Source organism: Mobula hypostoma, chromosome 1 (genome assembly GCF_963921235.1).
Source record: "Mobula hypostoma chromosome 1, sMobHyp1.1, whole genome shotgun sequence".
Classification (NCBI taxonomy): Eukaryota; Metazoa; Chordata; class Chondrichthyes; order Myliobatiformes; family Myliobatidae; genus Mobula; species Mobula hypostoma.
Genome location: NC_086097.1, coordinates 112,589,355 through 112,606,953, shown reverse-complemented (window position 1 = coordinate 112,606,953; position 17,599 = coordinate 112,589,355). Strand labels below are relative to the sequence as shown.

The following is a 17,599-nucleotide window of genomic DNA, read 5'->3' as shown; positions in this document are numbered from 1 at the left end:
CCAAGCAATATACTTTGACATAACATCGCCCAGAACCCGGAGCCACCTTCTCTCTGCGTAACCCTGAGGTCAATAGCATCTCTTCTATTTCCTTGCAATTGATGCTCCAAAATGACTCATTGTCCTAATTCCTTGCCCTACCTATCTACTGACCCTACGTTCCCTGTCCATCCCTACAATGGTCTTGCAAGCAGTCTATCTGAGTTCCTTCACGTGTTCTTCAGTGGTGGAGCTAACAAAGGAAAGACGTTTGTGTACATAGGAATTGTACCTCGCACTTGGTGCACGATCAAGTTTAATTGGTGGTTTAGCACAGTATTTATGGTGCAGAAGAATTTCTGGATCTTCACTTTGTGAGTAAGTGCTAATGTTCAAATGATACCACACCAGAGGTAACATTAAAATAATCAAAATAATTTACTAAAGGGGACCTGACTCCCAAGTTCAAGTTTCTCTCAGCTGGCAATATAATTTAAGGCCTTCACTTTAACTTTTTCAAGCTTTTATTGTTCCCCCATTTCTAAGAAATGTAACATATAATAAAAGTATCCATAATCAGAGTCTATATTGCTAAAGCTCCCATTTTTTTAATTGTACAGACTGCAAATCTTGAAATAAGTGCATGAGTTTATGAAGAAGTGAATAAGTAAGAGAAAACATTTAAGAATTTGAGTTTTTGGTACATACAGCTGATTTTTTGTATGATACCAGCATAGTAAATTATGTGAAATAATTTCTGAATATCTAACATTTAGTTATTTTGCAAAAATATTCCCAAATAGGTTAATATGTATTTATGGATTTACAAGTTCACACTTCTTTGTAACTTACTCTCCTTGGATTGTTTGCTGAACGCACACAGTCTCTGAACCCAAGGTGGTGCCCTGCTTCTAGCTCTAGTCTTCTTTCACACGTGCATAGCTGCTATTTGCTCCTTGCAGTTTTACCATTCTAACCTCAGGGCATCCTCTGAGTCATTACCTTAACTTCTTTCATAACTGAGTTAAAGGACCTTTCTTACTGATTTTGCTGTACTTTTGCTTTGACAGAATCAATCAAGTGAGAAGTCATTGCAAGTCTGCCAAAAATCTAAATTCAGTTTGAAATAGTTAATTTAAAAATCTCACTAACAACAAATTCAGCGTTTAGTCTATTGAATCAAGCACTGTGCCGTGTAATATCGGACGAGCTGTGCAGCTTCAGGCCTCCAGAATCAGTTCTGAAATCGGGATCTCAGTCATTAGGTATTATGCAATCGAGATGGAGTCTCTGAAAGAGTTTGCTTATGGGTTCCCTAAAAGAAATTTGTTCAGGATATAACAGCTTAAAATGGTTTGTATGTGTACAATTATTATGTCAATGCTCTATACTGTTTAACAAGGAAGTGCATTGTGGGTAATATGGTTAATCATTTCTGCTGTGATTGTATCTGATTTTCATTTTAAAGCGTTCTTTAAGTGTCTGAGTGTGGATGTATCCTTTTAGTTTGATTTTATTTATTTTCTTTGTTGTTTAATTTTGCTTACCAGAGCCAAAGCCTTAGTAGAAGAACAGCACCTTTTGTTCCTAGGGTTCAGGTAAAGGCACTGTATATCTGAAAATATTATCATTTGGAAAATGCAGAAAAGTAAATCAATAGCAACAGATTTATTTTTATCTTAGTTTCCTCTTTATTGTACTTTAGTTTCTAGAATACGTGCTCTAACTAAAGCTCTGCATGTTTTCATGAACAAGATCCATTCATATCGCCATTACACTGTTTTAATAAACAGTGAGCTGCATTTTCCAATTTGCATTAGATCCTTCAATGGACCATTGGCAAACAAATTATACCTATACAAACAGCTTATTTCAAAAATTGATTTGATCAACAAGAAACTCATCAAGAATTGCTGTAGCGAGTTTATTATTGTCTCTCTTCTACAGGATCTATGAGTCTGAAAGTTAAGTAGTTGTTTATTTATTTTCCCTCTGTCAGGGCACCATGGTAGTGCAGCAGTTAGTGTAATGCCATTACAGCTCGGTGCATCAGAGTTCAGTTCTGGCGCCATCTGTGAGAAGTTTTTACATCTTTTCAGTGAGTGCATGGGTTTACTCCAGGTGCTCCAGTTTCCTCCCACAGTCAAAAACATGCTGGTTAGTAGGTCAATTGGTCACTATAAATTGTCCTGTGATTAGGCTAGGGTTAGATCGAGGGATTGCTGGGTGGTACGGCTCATTGGGTCAGAAGGGCACGTCCTGTGATGTATCCAGTAAATAAAATGCTTACTTTTGCTTAAGTTTCAAAGGTTTGATGCAGTGTAAAGTCCCCCTAGGGTGTTCAATTTCTACCTCCTCCCTTTTGGTTGGTAGGGTGTGTGCTTTGAAAGGGATGTCCATGGTTTGGGCTTTATGTTGTTCCAGTTCCTCAGATTGAATACCTTCCTTTAAGTCCTGCTGCAACTATTGTTCTGACCAATATCTTCTCCATCAAGCCTGTTGCCCAAAAGAACGGATAGCCCCGAACTCAAGATGAGTTATTTGCTGGCTGTTATCCAGATTCTGTTATGTTGTATTAAATATCCAATTACATTTATGGTACTCTAATGAGAAGGATTTTTTGTAGGCCAAGTGGACTTTTCATTCTAAATAGCCTACAGAAAATGGTTCACATGCTTGTTATCAAACTCTCTTCCAATTACATCAATATACGTTTTATGTATTGGAGTTTAAATAATAAACATTGTTAAGAGATAATCAGGCAAATGGATATAATTCCCTAAGAATAATATTAGCCTGCTTAAATTGATCAGGCAAATCAGCCACCACCACCAATTCCAATGTCTATAATTTCATCTGACCTTTTGAACAAGGAAACATGCTCAAAGCTGATAGGTATTGCTTTAGCATATAGATTGTGCCCAAAAACATAACTGCTGATTTAATCAGTGACCTAATCGTACTTTATAGTTTTCCTATAGGGTCATCCAGGTTAGAAAAGAGAACCCTGTGGTTTCCTGAGTGCTAGAAGTGGCCCATCAGCTCTGTCTAGTGAATTCCTGCTGCCTGCCACTACTCTCCTTTATGCCTACCAGTTATCTACATTTTCCCGACCATTTCTGATGGAACCTTGTGCACTATTTTGCCAAGTTCAGCAATCTTTTACCACCTGTTGCAAGTTCAGTCCAAAAAAAAACCTCATTTTGAATTCAGAGCTTGAGTGATCACACTAAAGCATCATGTTGCACTTTAAATGCATTTTAAAAACCTTCTTGGTCAATCTTTTTCATATTCAGAATGAAAGAATAGTTAATCTGGAACATTTATTGCTTTAGAAAATAAATCTGTGGAATAAAATGATACCTGCCATTTGGATTTCAAACTGAGATTTTTGAAGACATTTTTCCTTTATACACAAGATAGAAACATAGAAACATAGAAAATAGATGATGATGACCTGGTCTCATCTCACTTTTGCTAGCTTATTGCAAATACATCTGTGCCAGTGGTATAGTGGTATTTGCCCTTGAACTTCCGAACAAGGGGTCCCACGTTCAAATCCAGCCGGCTCCTTGCATGCTTTCCATCTGTGCTTGGTTGAGTGTGAGCTAGCAACTCGGGCCTATACGACAGACAAACACTAAAGAAATGGCAAGGTTGCCTTGCCATCTGATGTGTCAAACAAGGTACGGGGAAGAACTTCACCTTTTCATTGCAAATACAATAATTTTTGTTTTGCTTTTTTTTTAGCCACTCTGCAGAGAACTAGCTGTCAACATTGGAAGCTTTGTGATGCAATGATTTTTATAACTTGAATATATATTTATTGAAAAGAAACTGTCCCAAATGACTCAATGAAGGTATTTTCAGCAGCAAAGAGAGATTATATATTTTTCAGAAAAAGTGGAGTTGATCTCTGAAAAAAGCCAGAGTAAATCTATTTCCCCATGCATAGAGATACAATCTCTTCTATAGATCTTAAAGGATTAAGTTTCTGGATAATTTTATTCAGTTGATTGTGAAGTAGTTATTAGCTGAAAGATAGCTGAATTAGGGTTTGTACTTAGGTACAATTTGTTTGCTAGCATATTAGAGCTTAAATTTAGATATCATTTCTACCTCCCATAGACCATTAGATGATAAACTTATTTTATTAAATCTTCATTTGCAATTGAACAGAATGTCTCTTTACTTTGCTGCATGTTTGAGGTTCTGTGCATTTATTTTATTATCAGCTAGATCTGTAGTTTGCATCATTTTTCAAACAAATTTTCTTGCACGCTAGAACTACATAGCCATAAAGAGAGAATAGACAGAGCCGAGTGATCGATCGACAGAGACATTCAAAGAATAGGAGTGATGAATGAAATTATCCTGACTCTGCAGTGTGGATGAATGAAACCGAAAGAAGGAGAGAAATGAGTGAAACTATTTCTAATGAAGGAGTGAGATAGAATGGAATGGGAAGAATGAAAGTGAATGAAAATGCAAAGAGGCAGCTGGACCTGCAAAACGGCACCCAAATGATTTACAGCACGCATACCACCACATATGCAGAAGCCAGTTTTGCAATGAGACCTGCTTCAACAAGATGTAAAAGAGGATTCATCTAATTAGTTCTGAGGCTCTGGAGACCCTAACTATAAGGTTATTTTAAAATTATTTACATTCCCCATGCTGCAGGTATCCTTCAAGACACCTAGCATTTGATACTTTATCCCCAGTACATCTGAGATGCATCCCTGTCAATGGATAAAGAAAGGCTTGTGTGCACACAAATTACACAAGATCTATTCTCATCCATGACTGTAGCTCTCTCAGAGTTGCCACACAAGATGATATGGTTGTGAAGAAGGCGTATGGTGTGTTAGCCTTTATTAGTTAGGGGATTGAGTTCAAGAGCCATAAGGTAATATTACAAACAAGAGAAAATCTGCAGATGCTGGAAATCCAAGCAACACGCACAAAATACTGGAAGAACTCAACAGGCCAGGCAGCATCTACGGAAGAGTATAGTCGATGTTTCGGGCCAAGACTCTTCAACAGGGTAACATCACAGCTCTTATTAAACCCTAATTAGACCACACTTGGAATAATGTGTTCAGTTCCAGTTATAGGAAGGATGTGGAAGCTTTAGAGAGGGTGCAGAGGAAATTCACCAGGATACTGCCAGGACCAGGGAGTATGTCTTATGAAGATAGATTGAGTGAACTAGGGCCTTTCACTTGGAATAATGTGTTTAGTTCCAGTTATAGGAAGGATGTGGAAGCTTTAGAGAGGGTGCAGAGGAAATTCACCAGGATACTGCCAGGACCAGGGAGTATGTCTTATGAAGATAGATTGAGTGAACTAGGGCCTTTCACTTGGAATAATGTGTTCAGTTCCAGTTATAGGAAGGATGTGGAAGCTTTAGAGAGGGTGCAGAGGAAATTCACCAGGATACTGCCAGGACCAGGGAGTATGTCTTATGAAGATAGATTGAGTGAACTAGGGCCTTTCACTTCAGAGTGGAGAATGTGAAGTGACTTGTCAGAGGGGTACAAGATGATAAAAGATATAGATAGCCAGACACTTTTTCCAAGGGAGGAAATGGCTAATACAAGGGAGCATAATTTTAAGGTGACCGGAGGAAAATAGATGGGGATGTCAGAGGTAAGTTTCTTACACAGAGAGTAGTAGATGCATGGAATGTTCTGGCAGTGGTGGCGGTAGAGGCAGATAAATTAGGGACATTTAAGAAACTCTTAGATAGGCACATGGATGATAGAAAATGGAGGGCTATGTAGGAGGAAAGGTTTAGATTGATCTTGGAGTAGGTTAAAAGGTCAGTACAACACTGTGGGACAAAGGGCCTGTACTGTGCTGTAAAGTTTTATGTTCTATGTTAATATCTGATCATTCTGTCCAGGAACTGAATATTAGAGGATGAAGAAGGGGAATTAATCATGGGTAATGGAGAAAAGACAAAGGTTCTAAATAATCATTTGGGTCAGTCTTCATGGTAGAAGACATGAAAAATATCCCAACAAAAACAGATAATATTGGGAAGGGAGAGCTTAAGACATTATTTATGGCTTGTGAAAATGTACTATGCAAGCATGTGAGTTTAATGGCTAGTTGTTGCGGTGGGTATGCCTTTATTACATTGCGTATGTAATTTAAAGTAGAAAAGTAGTGATGCAGCTTTAGAAGGTGTTGATGAGACTACACCTAGATCACACCAAACACCTTTGGTCACATTTAAGAAAGCATATGCTTGAATTAAAGATGGTGCAAAAAACACTCTCTACTCTGATTCCTAAATTGCAGGGTTTGGAATATGAAGTAAAACTCCATACGCATTAGAATGAGAGGTGATCTTAGTGAAATGTGCATAATTCTGAGTGGGAATGACAGCATGGATTCTGAAAGGATGTTCTCCCTAGTGAGCATAGTGTCAGAATGAGGAGTCACTCATTTATGACAAAAGTGGGAGGATTTTTTTTCTCTGTTATGTGAAAATCTCAACCCCAGAGACCTATTAGATGGAGTCACTGAGTATGTTCAAGGCATAGATCAACAGATATTTAAACTAATGGAAGTCAAAATATCTAGAGAGCGTTGTAACATAATATTGAGGGAAAGATTATATCAGGCATGACCTTGCTGAGTGGTGTAACATGGTTATGTTCTAATGTAAGCATTCCCAATCATAGAGAGGGTGCATGGACAGATAACGAGTGGTAGCAGTTCAGACAATTTCTTCTAAAGCACATTTAGACCTTCTAACAGCACAGCAATAATAGTAAGTTTGCCTGTTCTCTAATATCCATGGAAAGGACTTAACCTATATGACCATGTCCTATTTCCAAGAGGAATCTGATTGCATGTTGAACCTGGCAGGTACTTAAGTTACACAGAAACACTTCCCTTTGAAAATGATATGACCTACATTGTTAGCAAATTTTGGAATGGTAGGGTTATTAATTCCACTACTGCCCTAAAGTGAAGAACCTCACTGACTGAAGAGGTTTGAAAGAGAGTGTGTGGAATATCATGAATGAGTGAAAGATAAAAGTTGGCAGAGTGAGTCAAAAGAACAATATGAGCAAGTGTTCAAGAGCATGTATGATTTGAATAGAACTCTAAAGGGACGATGAAAGTAAGTAAAGGAGCAAGATGGGCAACGTGTACAGAATGGAGTGAAAACAGGAAGAAATCAGGTTTGAACTGGAAATGAGAAAGTACTAATGATTAAAGGAGTGGGGAGAGAGAAGGAGCGAGGAGAGAGAGGGAGAGAAAATATAGACAAACCGTATAAGGCACATGAGATAAAGAGAGAGTAAGTTTATAAATTAGTAAAAAGAACAGTAGGAAAGGTATGTGAGAGAAAACCTAGAAAAGAAAAAGAAAGCATAAACAAATAAAAGGGTTTATACAGTGAAAGGATGGAGAAATAGTGTCTGGAAAATATTCTTAATATTAGGCTTGAATTAGATAATTTATTGAGTTTATCAAATGTATTAAATATGCAGTAAACTACAGATTAGTCTCTAGCTTGTTTCAGTTTTTTATGACAATACAAAGGTGTATGTTCTTTTTATGAGTGTTGTCTTTAACTTAATAAATGTCAATGATTAAAAGGAATTATGCTGTATTAAGTGTGATACACTGACTGTGTTTATTGTTATCCTTTTAGACTTGGTTTCCTCCTAAAATGCTATAAGACCATGTATCCTCCACATGCTACCACAGGAAAAAAAAAGATATTCATTTGCACAATCCCAGGTTTCAGTGTAGATGTACCAGACACTTCATTAATGATTTTAAAATCATTTAACACTACTATTGCCTCTTGCAAAAGTATTTCCTAATGGAGGATTTGTGACTCTAGGGGCTGGGATGGGTTGGGGGAGGGGAAGGTTGGGTGGGGAGCTGCCAAAGATTACAGAGTTCTGTGAGTGTTTAACAAAATTGAGATAATTTAGCAGTCCCCCAAAATCGCTGGGACTGCCCCATTGGTTGTTCTTTGAGGAGCACATACTTTACCAGTTGTGAACAAGTGGGGCCTTCATTTCAAAGGAAATCACTATTCAAGAACATTACTTGAAAGTAATCCTCACTAAACATGTTAATATACCCTTTTTTACTCTTCCCTTGCACTTTAATGTTTATGATCCTAAAGTTAGTGTAAATTGTGCATGCAAACTATGGTGAAGCTTAACCAATTCACATTACAAATGACTTTAGAGTCTGGCTTGTAAGTACTATGTAAACACAAAGCTCTCATATAAATATTAACAACAGCAGTGATTATCTGGTGACATGATCTTCCAACAGATTAAACTCTGGTATGACAAAGTTGGCCACCAACTTATTGTTACAGTACTTGGAGCAAAAGATCTTCCTTTTAGGGAAGAAGGGAGGCCAAGGAATCCTTATGTCAAAATTTACTTTCTTCCTGACCGAAGGTACGTTCTAATTGCCTTTACATTGCAAAATTGTTCCTATAAGATACTTGCCTCATTTTTTCCCTTTCTGAAAATTTTACCTGTTTTATTAAATTTATGCTGCACTTGATTTTTGTTAATGTTATTTAAAACTTGTTTCTGTGGTGATAGTCTGCTCGCACTATTTTCCTGTGGTTATGGGAATGATTACAAATGTTGGGCTTCATAATTAATTATACTTTCTATGCCTTGATAATTACTGACATGTGGGATTATTTAAATGACTACACTGCCCATTGTGTCAATGGTTTCATTTCTCTAAATGTTGTTGGTTTTAATTTTAAAGTTCATATTTTATAAAACATTTACCATGAGAGAAATAATGCACCAGCTTATTCAAGAAGCATTTTCTTAAGTTTATATTTATATTCACTAGTCTGGATTTGAAGGAAGAACGATAAAATAAACTTAAAAGACAAACCAACACTAGAGTTCCTTGCTCTTGTGCACTGTCTGCTTCATCCCTAACCACTCTTCCCTTGTCAAAATCTTAACTACGTAACCTCCCAAACCATTGGCCATTATATCAAAAATTTGTTTGAATCACTCCACTAGAATTCCACTAGTACCATGGTACAAGGACAGATTTAAGCATTGATGCTATGGGCATCCTGTGCATTTCAAAAACAATCTACCTCTTCTTGTCTTTCCTAAACTGCCTGCAGCCATTTTCATAAGTAATGTCTCCCGCCCAGGACTTATCTTTTAGTACTCCAGCCCTGACTGCCCCCGTCCTTTGTCATGTTTATTAATAACCTCTGGGCATCCTGATCTGCACTGTCTACATGATCAGCATTAAGTGCTTGTCTGGTTCTCTTCTCATCTGGTTGTAGCCTATAAATCAAAAGCAACAGTTTCACTTACGGTTCTGCACCATTATCTCTTGAGACCTCAAGGGCTTTTCCTTGGCCCTGTCCTGTTGCTCATAAAACACTGCTATCAACGGTATTATCCTTCAGCAGGTTTGATCATACTCAGATGCTCTTTTCCATCACTTCTCATGTCTCCTCCACTTTCTAATCTGTTAGAATTCTACTCCAATTGATATTCTGGTAAACTTTGTCTTCATTGTTTCATAGTCACTGACTCCAAATTTCATTCTTGAAACTGGACCAAATAGTTCACAATTTTGATGTCATCTTTGATCCCAAGTACAAGTACAGTCATCCATACCATCAAGTCGACTGCATACTTCAAACTTTGTAATCTGGCCTTTCTCCAACCTTGCCTCTGTTTACCCTATGTTGAACGACTCATCCTCTACATTTGCTAATTTACACTAGAAAAACATACTCCTGGCCCAGGACTTACCTTTCAGTACTCCAGCCCTGACTGCCCCTGTCCTTTGTCATGTTTATTAATGACCTACATTAATGACCTACAGTGCTTATGGTGAGAAACACTGTGGACTCTTCTTCGATCTCCATCTGTAGGTAAACCCCAGCTAAGTGAACTTTCTTGAAGTCTTTCCCCCCAGAAAGGTTTGCAAAGATATCCTCCATCCTGGGCAGAGGGTATTTATCTACTTTCAGCACTGGGTTGATGGTGACGTTAAGGTCACCGTAGATCCCGACAGATCAATTCTTCTTGGCTACTGGCATTGCCCATGATCTCCACTCATTTTTGGAATGAATTCCTTCAACCTTCATGTGATCTAGCTCACTGGCTAATTTATCACGGATGGAATAAGGAACTGGATGGGCTTTGCAAAACTTGGGAGTGGCATTTTCAGTTAACATTATTTTACCCTTGATATGTTTGAGTTTTCCAATGCCAGCTTTGAACACTGCTGTGGCATCATCCAGTAACTTTCGTACTTCACTGTCAGTGAATGATATAACAGGGGATGTGGCATGAAAATGGTGGATGGATCTCCAATCAACTTGTAGTTGTCTCAGCCAGACACATTCCTACAATGCTGGTCCTCTTGTTTATAACACATACAGGCCCATTGCAGCTGGTTGATTGTTGTATATCACTGTTACAAATGTCATTCTCACAGGAATTATCTTTACTCCGATAAAGTTCTTAGTTGGATATCTGCAGGCTTCAGTTTAGTATTTTTGAAATGCTGTTGAAACTCAATTTGTGGAATGACTGAAACAGCTAAACCAACGTCCTATTCCATTTTAATTAATTTGCCAATCTCTGGTGTAAGTCATATTGCTTGACTATTGTTGGTTTTCATATCTACAAATCTCAAGGCTACCCAATCCTGTGTCACTCTCATAATTATCAGTCTTTTTCATCAACAGCATGCAGATTAATGCTCTTTTTGAAATTGCAACTTGATTTTTTATCTTTTTATCTACTCTGTGCAGTCTACTTCTTTGTGTCTGCTCAACATGTCCTTTGTATGTGTTCCACTTGCTTGCATTTTCTGCAAGTTTCACCTTTAAATCTGCATTGGTCTGGTGTAAGTGAGCGCTGCCACAATGGTAACACAATTTGTTCGGTCAGACAAGCCACTGTCTAAACACTGCAGTTTTGTTCATGCTTACTTTCACTCCCGACTACAACTCAGTTACATCTCTGTCTGCTGTTTCCATTCATATAGCTATTTCAACTGCTTTTTTAAATGCAGGTTGTGATTCACTAAGGAGCTGTTTTTTGAATGCTTTCTTGTAAGATTCCACAAACTAAATAATTTTTCGATGCATAGCCAATACTGAATTAACAATGCCTAAACAATCTCTTCAATTTAATCATGTAAACTGAAATGGACTCCCCTTCCTTTTGATTCCACTTATGAAACTTCAGGCATTCTGCAATCAACAGTGGTTTCCGTTGTAAATGTTCCTGCATTACTTTCATCATATTAACAAAGCTCATTTCGGCAGGTTTGGTTGGAAAAGTCAAACTTCTAAGCAAACAGTATGCTTTTTCAGCCAATGCACTCAGCAAAATTGGCAATCGCTTCTCATCGGCTATTTCATTTGCTCTAAAATACTGCTCGATCCACTCTATATACATGAGCCAGTTATCCACTGTACAATGGATTATGTCTATCTTTCCAATGTTGCCAGCCATTTCTGCTTTTTGATTATCATCACTCAGTACTCAATGTTTATGAGCCAGTGAATTCTTCTGTTGTCTGGCTTATTTTCTAACTTGACCGTTTCTTGCTGCAACTTTATTTTAACTTGAATGTCTCACTGTGCATTTTTTCAAACCCAAATGTCTTATTGAGCTTCAGCAGGTTGGTAGTCTTCTCTAGTTCATTTTTAAAATACCATGTCACCACTGTTAAGTTCTTTTAAACTCCAAAACATTAAACTAATTAAAACAACGACATGGGAGTCTGAAATGTGAGTCTAAATTAATTTTTTACTTTAAGTGAGATGCGCACATATCACGTAGTAGCATCATGATGTATGCAATTCACTTATTTTTACATATTACATATAATTATTTAAATAGAAACATAGAAACATAGAAAATAGGTGCAGGAGTAGGCCATTCGGCCCTTCGAGCTTGCACCGCCATTCAGTATGATCATGGCTGATCATCCAACTCAGAACCCTGTACCAGCCTTCCCCCCCATACCCCCTGATCCCTTTAGCCACAAGGGCCATATCTAACTCCCTCTTAAATATAGCCAATGAACTGGCCTCAACTGTTTCCTGTGGCAGAGAATTCCACAGATTCACCACTCTCTGTGTGAAGAAGTTTTTCCTAATCTCGGTCCTAAAAGGCTTCCCCTTTATCCTCAAACTGTGACCCCTCGTTCTGGACTTTCCCAACATCGGGAACAATCTTCCTGCATCTAGCCTGTCCAATGCCTTTAGGATTTTATATGTTTCAATAAGATCCCCCCTCAGACTTCTAAATTCCAATGAGTATAAGCCTAGTCGATCCAGTCTTTCATCATATGAAAGTCCTGCCATCCCAGGAATCAATCTGGTGAACCTTCTTTGTACTCCCTCTATGGCAAAGATGTCTTTCCTCAGATTAGGGGACCAAAACTGCACACAATACTCCAGGTGTGGTCTCACCAAGGCTTTGTACAACTGCAGTAGTACCTCCCTGCTCCTGTACTCGAATCCCCTTGCTATGAATGCCAGCATACCATTTGCCTTTTTCACCGCCTGCTGTACCTGCATGCCCACTTTCAGTGACTGGTGTATAATGACACCCAGGTCTCCTTGCACCTCCCCTTTTCCTAATTGGCCACCATTCAGATAACTGTTTTCCTGTTTTTGCCACCAAAGTGGATAACCTCACATTTATCCACATTAAATTGCATCTCCCATGAATTTGCCCACTCACCTAACCTATCCAAGTCACCCTGCATCCTCTTAGCATCCTCCTCACAGCTAACACTGCCGCCCAGCTTCGTGTCATCCGCAAACTTGGAGGTGCTGCATTTAATTCCCTCATCCAAGTTATTAATATATATTGTAAACAACTGGGGTCCCAGCACTGAGCCTTGAGGTACCCCACTAGTCACTGCCTGCCATTCTGAAAAGGTCCCGTTTATTCCCACTCCTTGCTTCCTGTCTGCCAACCAATTCTCTATCCACATCAATACCTGACCCCCAATACCATGTGCTTTAAGTTTGCACACTAATCTCTTGTGTGGGACTTTGTCAAAAGCCTTTTGAAAATCCGAATATACCACATCCACTGGTTCTCCCTTATCCACTCTACTAGTTACATCCTCAAAAAATTCTATGAGATTCGTCAGATATGATTTTCCTTTCACAAATCCATGCTGACTTTGTCCGATGATTTCACCGCTTTCCAAATGTGCTGTTATCACATCTTTGATAATTGACTCTAGCAGTTTCCCCACCACCGATGTCAGGCTAACCGGTCTACAATTCCCCAGTTTCTCTTTCCCTCCTTTTTTAAAAAGTGGGGTTACATTAGCCACCCTTCAATCCTCAGGAACTAATCCAGAATCTAAAGAGTTTTGAAAAATTATCACTAATGCATCCACTATTTCTTGGGCTACTTCCTTAAGCACTCTGGGATGCAGACCATCTGGCCCTGGGGATTTATCTGCCTTTAATCCCTTCAATTTACCTAACACCACTCCCCTACCAACATGTATTTCCCTCAGTTCCTCCCTCTCACTAGACCCTCTGTACCCTACTATTTCCGGAAGATTATTTACGTCCTGCTTCGTGAAGACAGAACCAATGTAGTTATTCAATTGGTCTGCCATGTCCTTGTTACTCATAATCAATTCACCTGTTTCTGTCTGTAGGGGACCAACATTTGTCTTTACCAATCTTTTCCTTTTCACATATCTATAAAAGCTTCTACAGTCAGTTTTTATGTTCCTTGCCAGTTTATTCTCATAATCTTTTTTCCCCTTCCTAATTAAGCCCTTTGAATTTCTCCCAGTCCTCAGGTAAGCCACTTTTTCTGGCTAATTTGTATGCTTCTACTTTGGAATTGATACTATCCCTAATTTCCCTTGTCAGCCATGGGTGCACTACCTTCCTTGATTTATTCTTTTGCCAAACTGGGATGAATAATTGTTGTAGTTCATCCATGCGATCTTTAAACTCTTGCCATTGCATATCCACCGTCAACCCTTTAAGTGTCATTTGCCAGTCTATCTTAGTTAATTCACGTCTCATACCTTCAAAGTTACCCTTCTTTAAGTTCAGAACCTTTGTTTCTGAATTAACTATGTCACTCTCCATCTTAATAAAGAATTCCACCATATTATGGTCACTCTTACCCAAGGGGCCTCTCACAACAAGATTGCTAATTAACCCTTCCTCATTGCTCAATACCCAGTCCAGAATAGCCTGCTCTCTGGTTGGTTCCTCGACATGTTGGTTCAAAAAACCATCCCGTATACATTCCAAGAAATCCTCTTCCTCAGCACCCTTACCAATTTGGTTCACCCAGTCTATATGTAGATTGAAGTCACCCATTATACCTGCTGTTCCTTTATTGCACACATTTCTAATTTCCTGTTTAATACCATCCCCGACCTCACTACTACTGTTAGGTGGCCTGTACACAACTCCCACCAGCGTTTTCTGCCCCTTAGTGTTATGCAGCTCTACCCATATCGATTCCACATCCTCCCGGCTAATGTCCTTCCTTTATATTGCGTTAATCTCCTCTCTAACCAGCAATGCTACCCCATCTCCTTTTCTTTCGTGTCTATCCCTCCTGAATATTGAATATCCCTGAATGTTGAGCTCCCAGCCCTGGTCACCCTGGAGCCATGTCTCTGTGATCCCAACTATATCATATTCATTAATAACAATCTGCACTTTTAATTCATCCACCTTGTTACGAATGCTCCTTGCATTGACACACAAAGCCCTCAGGCTCGCTTTTACAACACTCTTAGCCCTTATACAATTATGCTTAATTAAACAGTATATTTACAATATTACTCAAATACTACTGAAATATTAAATACACATCAGCCATAGTGTTCCTTGAACTGTGTAGGTTGATCTCTTCTCTCACCCTCCAAAGAGCCTTTATAATTTTACCAGTGTGTGGTAATCAAAATTGCTTTTGGCTGAACTAGCACTTTTATAAGCTTCACCATGACTTTGAGAGACAAGAACAATTGCAGATGCTGGAGATGTGGAGCAACTGATAAAATACTGGAAGAACTCAGTGGATCAAGCGGCATCTACGAAGGGAGATGGACATCTCGAGTTGAGAACCTTCATCAGGACTGAATGAAGAGTCGTCAACACAAAATACTCTGCAGATCAGGTCGGGCAGCACCGTGGAAACGATCAGTTAACGTTCCAGGCCGGAACTCCTCGTCAGGACTGAAGAAGGAAGGGGCAGAGGCCCTATAAAGAAGGTGTGGGGAGGGTGGGAAGGAGAAGGCTGGTAGGTTCCAGGTGAAAAACCTGAATGAAGAGTCTTGACCCGAAATGTTGAATGTCAATATCCTTCCTCAATACTGCCTCGGCTGCTGAGTTTGTCCACCTTTTTGTGTGTTGCTTCATCATAACCGTTTTCCTTTGGATATTAAAGCCACCTGCATCTCAATACAAGCTGCTTTTAACCTCATTTTCTGATCTGTTCTGCTCCCTTCAAATATCTGTCAGTATTCACCACTCACATATCTTTGTTCATGAACCCTCTTTGGAATTGTACTTTTTATATTGCTGTTCCTCACACATCTGATCAAAATGTAATACTTTGCATTAAGTATAAAATGCAATGTGTCTGCCAAACTGCCTTATCATCTTGAGGTTGTCACTATTCTCTTCAATGTTTACTATATATACAATCTGCATTTATATGTCCTGAATGGACTTATAAATCTATTTGTGAGTCCTGAAGAAGGGTCTTGGCCCAAAACGATGACTTATCTATTCATTTCCATAGGTGCTGCCTGACCTGCTGAGTTCCTCCAGCATTTTGTGTGTGTTGTTTTGCATTTATAAATGTGTCCTTTAGAAATGTCATAGAAATACTTTAGAATATGGTGGGATATTTTTATTCAAAAGTGGGAAATGGATTACATCTATGTGTAGTCATCCCTTTGTCCAATTCTAATTTATTTGAAGACAAGCCTTAACTACCTCAGACCTCTTCCTTATGTAATGTCATACTGAAATAATTTACATCTCTTTAAGTTCAGTGGAGGATTCCACAGGAACTTAGACAGTATCAAAATGTTTGTCCTTACAGATACACCCGCACAATCAAAAATAAGTAGGTCCTCCTCTAATCTGTGTTCTTGTAGTCCATTTCCAGTTCTGACTTCTGTCCTATGATTGTTTGCTAGTGACAAAAGCAAGCGAAGAACAAAAACCGTGAAGAAAACACTTGAACCCAAGTGGAACCAGACATTCATTTATTCTCCAGTTCATCGGAGGGAATTTCGGGAACGGATGCTGGAAATCACCCTGTGGGACCAAGCTCGTGTTCGAGAAGAAGAGAGTGAATTTTTAGGAGAGGTAATAAAAGCATCTTTCTTTTTACTGAAAGAAAGTGTGCATCTTGCTGGATTTTGTGGTAATAATAACAGTAGGAGTGATTCAACAGCAATAATATGAAACTTAGTAATGTAGAAGCTGCTGCTCAGGTTGTGATGTTACAGTGCTAGGTGATAGAATTGCTCTAAAATCTATGCACTGTATACATAATCACTATTTCTACACTAAAACTAACTGATAAAGTTTCTCAGGTGATATCAGGGTTCTAAGTATGTGATAAGTAATAATTACTGCTGATTAATTTGGGTGAGTATAAAACCCCATGAGCGCAAAACAAAATCTGTGATGGTAATTACAAATTTCTTTCCAGCTATTCACCTCTCTTTATTCCCAGTACTATTCCTTATTCTTTATTTTGTTGCCTGCAGATTTATTCAATCTAGCTGTTTTTTCCTGCTTTATACTTGGTTTGTACTCAGCGTGGCTCAGTGAGGATTTTCCATTTTGAAAGTTAAGAAGTTTTGATGCTTCTTACCATCGGTGGCAATGCAGCTACTTTGTAATGTGCAGCATTCCCGTATCTGTGGCCAATGGAAGAATGCATCTGCTAGTCAAAGCTGGGCAGCTCTCACATATCCTTTAACGGTGACTGAAAAATCTGGCTTTTATTAATTTGAAATCATCAATTTCTTAACTGTTTCAAACATATTTGAATGAAATATCTTCTTACTAATCACTATTGTTCTTATTGTTTGTGAACTGTTAACAAAGCCACATAGAAATTATTGCCATTCTGTGACAGGAAAGCAGGTTCACGGGTTTGGTGAGAGAGACGAAAACACTGATTATGAATAAACACCTTAACTGTTTATTTACAGTCAAACACTAAGACATTCGACCAACCATCTAAGTCAAACAAGTACTCATCTAAGCCACCCTAAGTTACATAACAACAATACTAAGCATTCAGTAACACCTCAAGCTTAGCAGGTACTTCATTAAGTCTCCTCAAGCTACACAATTACGAAACTAAACATGCAACGTACAGATACTCAGCTGAGTGTGCATGTGGGCCCTCCTATATCTGCGGCATACTTTCCCAATGGTTTTTCACTACTGGTCGCGACCTCAGTGTGAAGGTGAGCCCCTGGAGACAAAGGATAGAGAGTGAGTCTCTCGTACATGCTACTCTTATACCCCTGAGGCACCCAGAACTGGACACTGGTGCCACGGTGAGCAAGGCAACCA

At 38.8% G+C, this 17,599-nt stretch overlaps 1 protein-coding gene across 1 annotated transcript in view; it reads left to right on the top strand.

The window, feature by feature from the left end:
* The window catches only part of rims2a (regulating synaptic membrane exocytosis 2a), a 1,139,701-nt gene that overhangs the window by 697,034 nt on the left and 425,068 nt on the right, over window positions 1–17,599 (top strand). Inside the window, exons 14-15 of the mRNA XM_063054936.1 lie at window positions 8,299–8,429; window positions 16,201–16,372. Coding sequence (XP_062911006.1) covers window positions 8,299–8,429; window positions 16,201–16,372 — 303 coding nt within the window. The remainder of the gene's footprint in view (window positions 1–8,298; window positions 8,430–16,200; window positions 16,373–17,599) is intronic.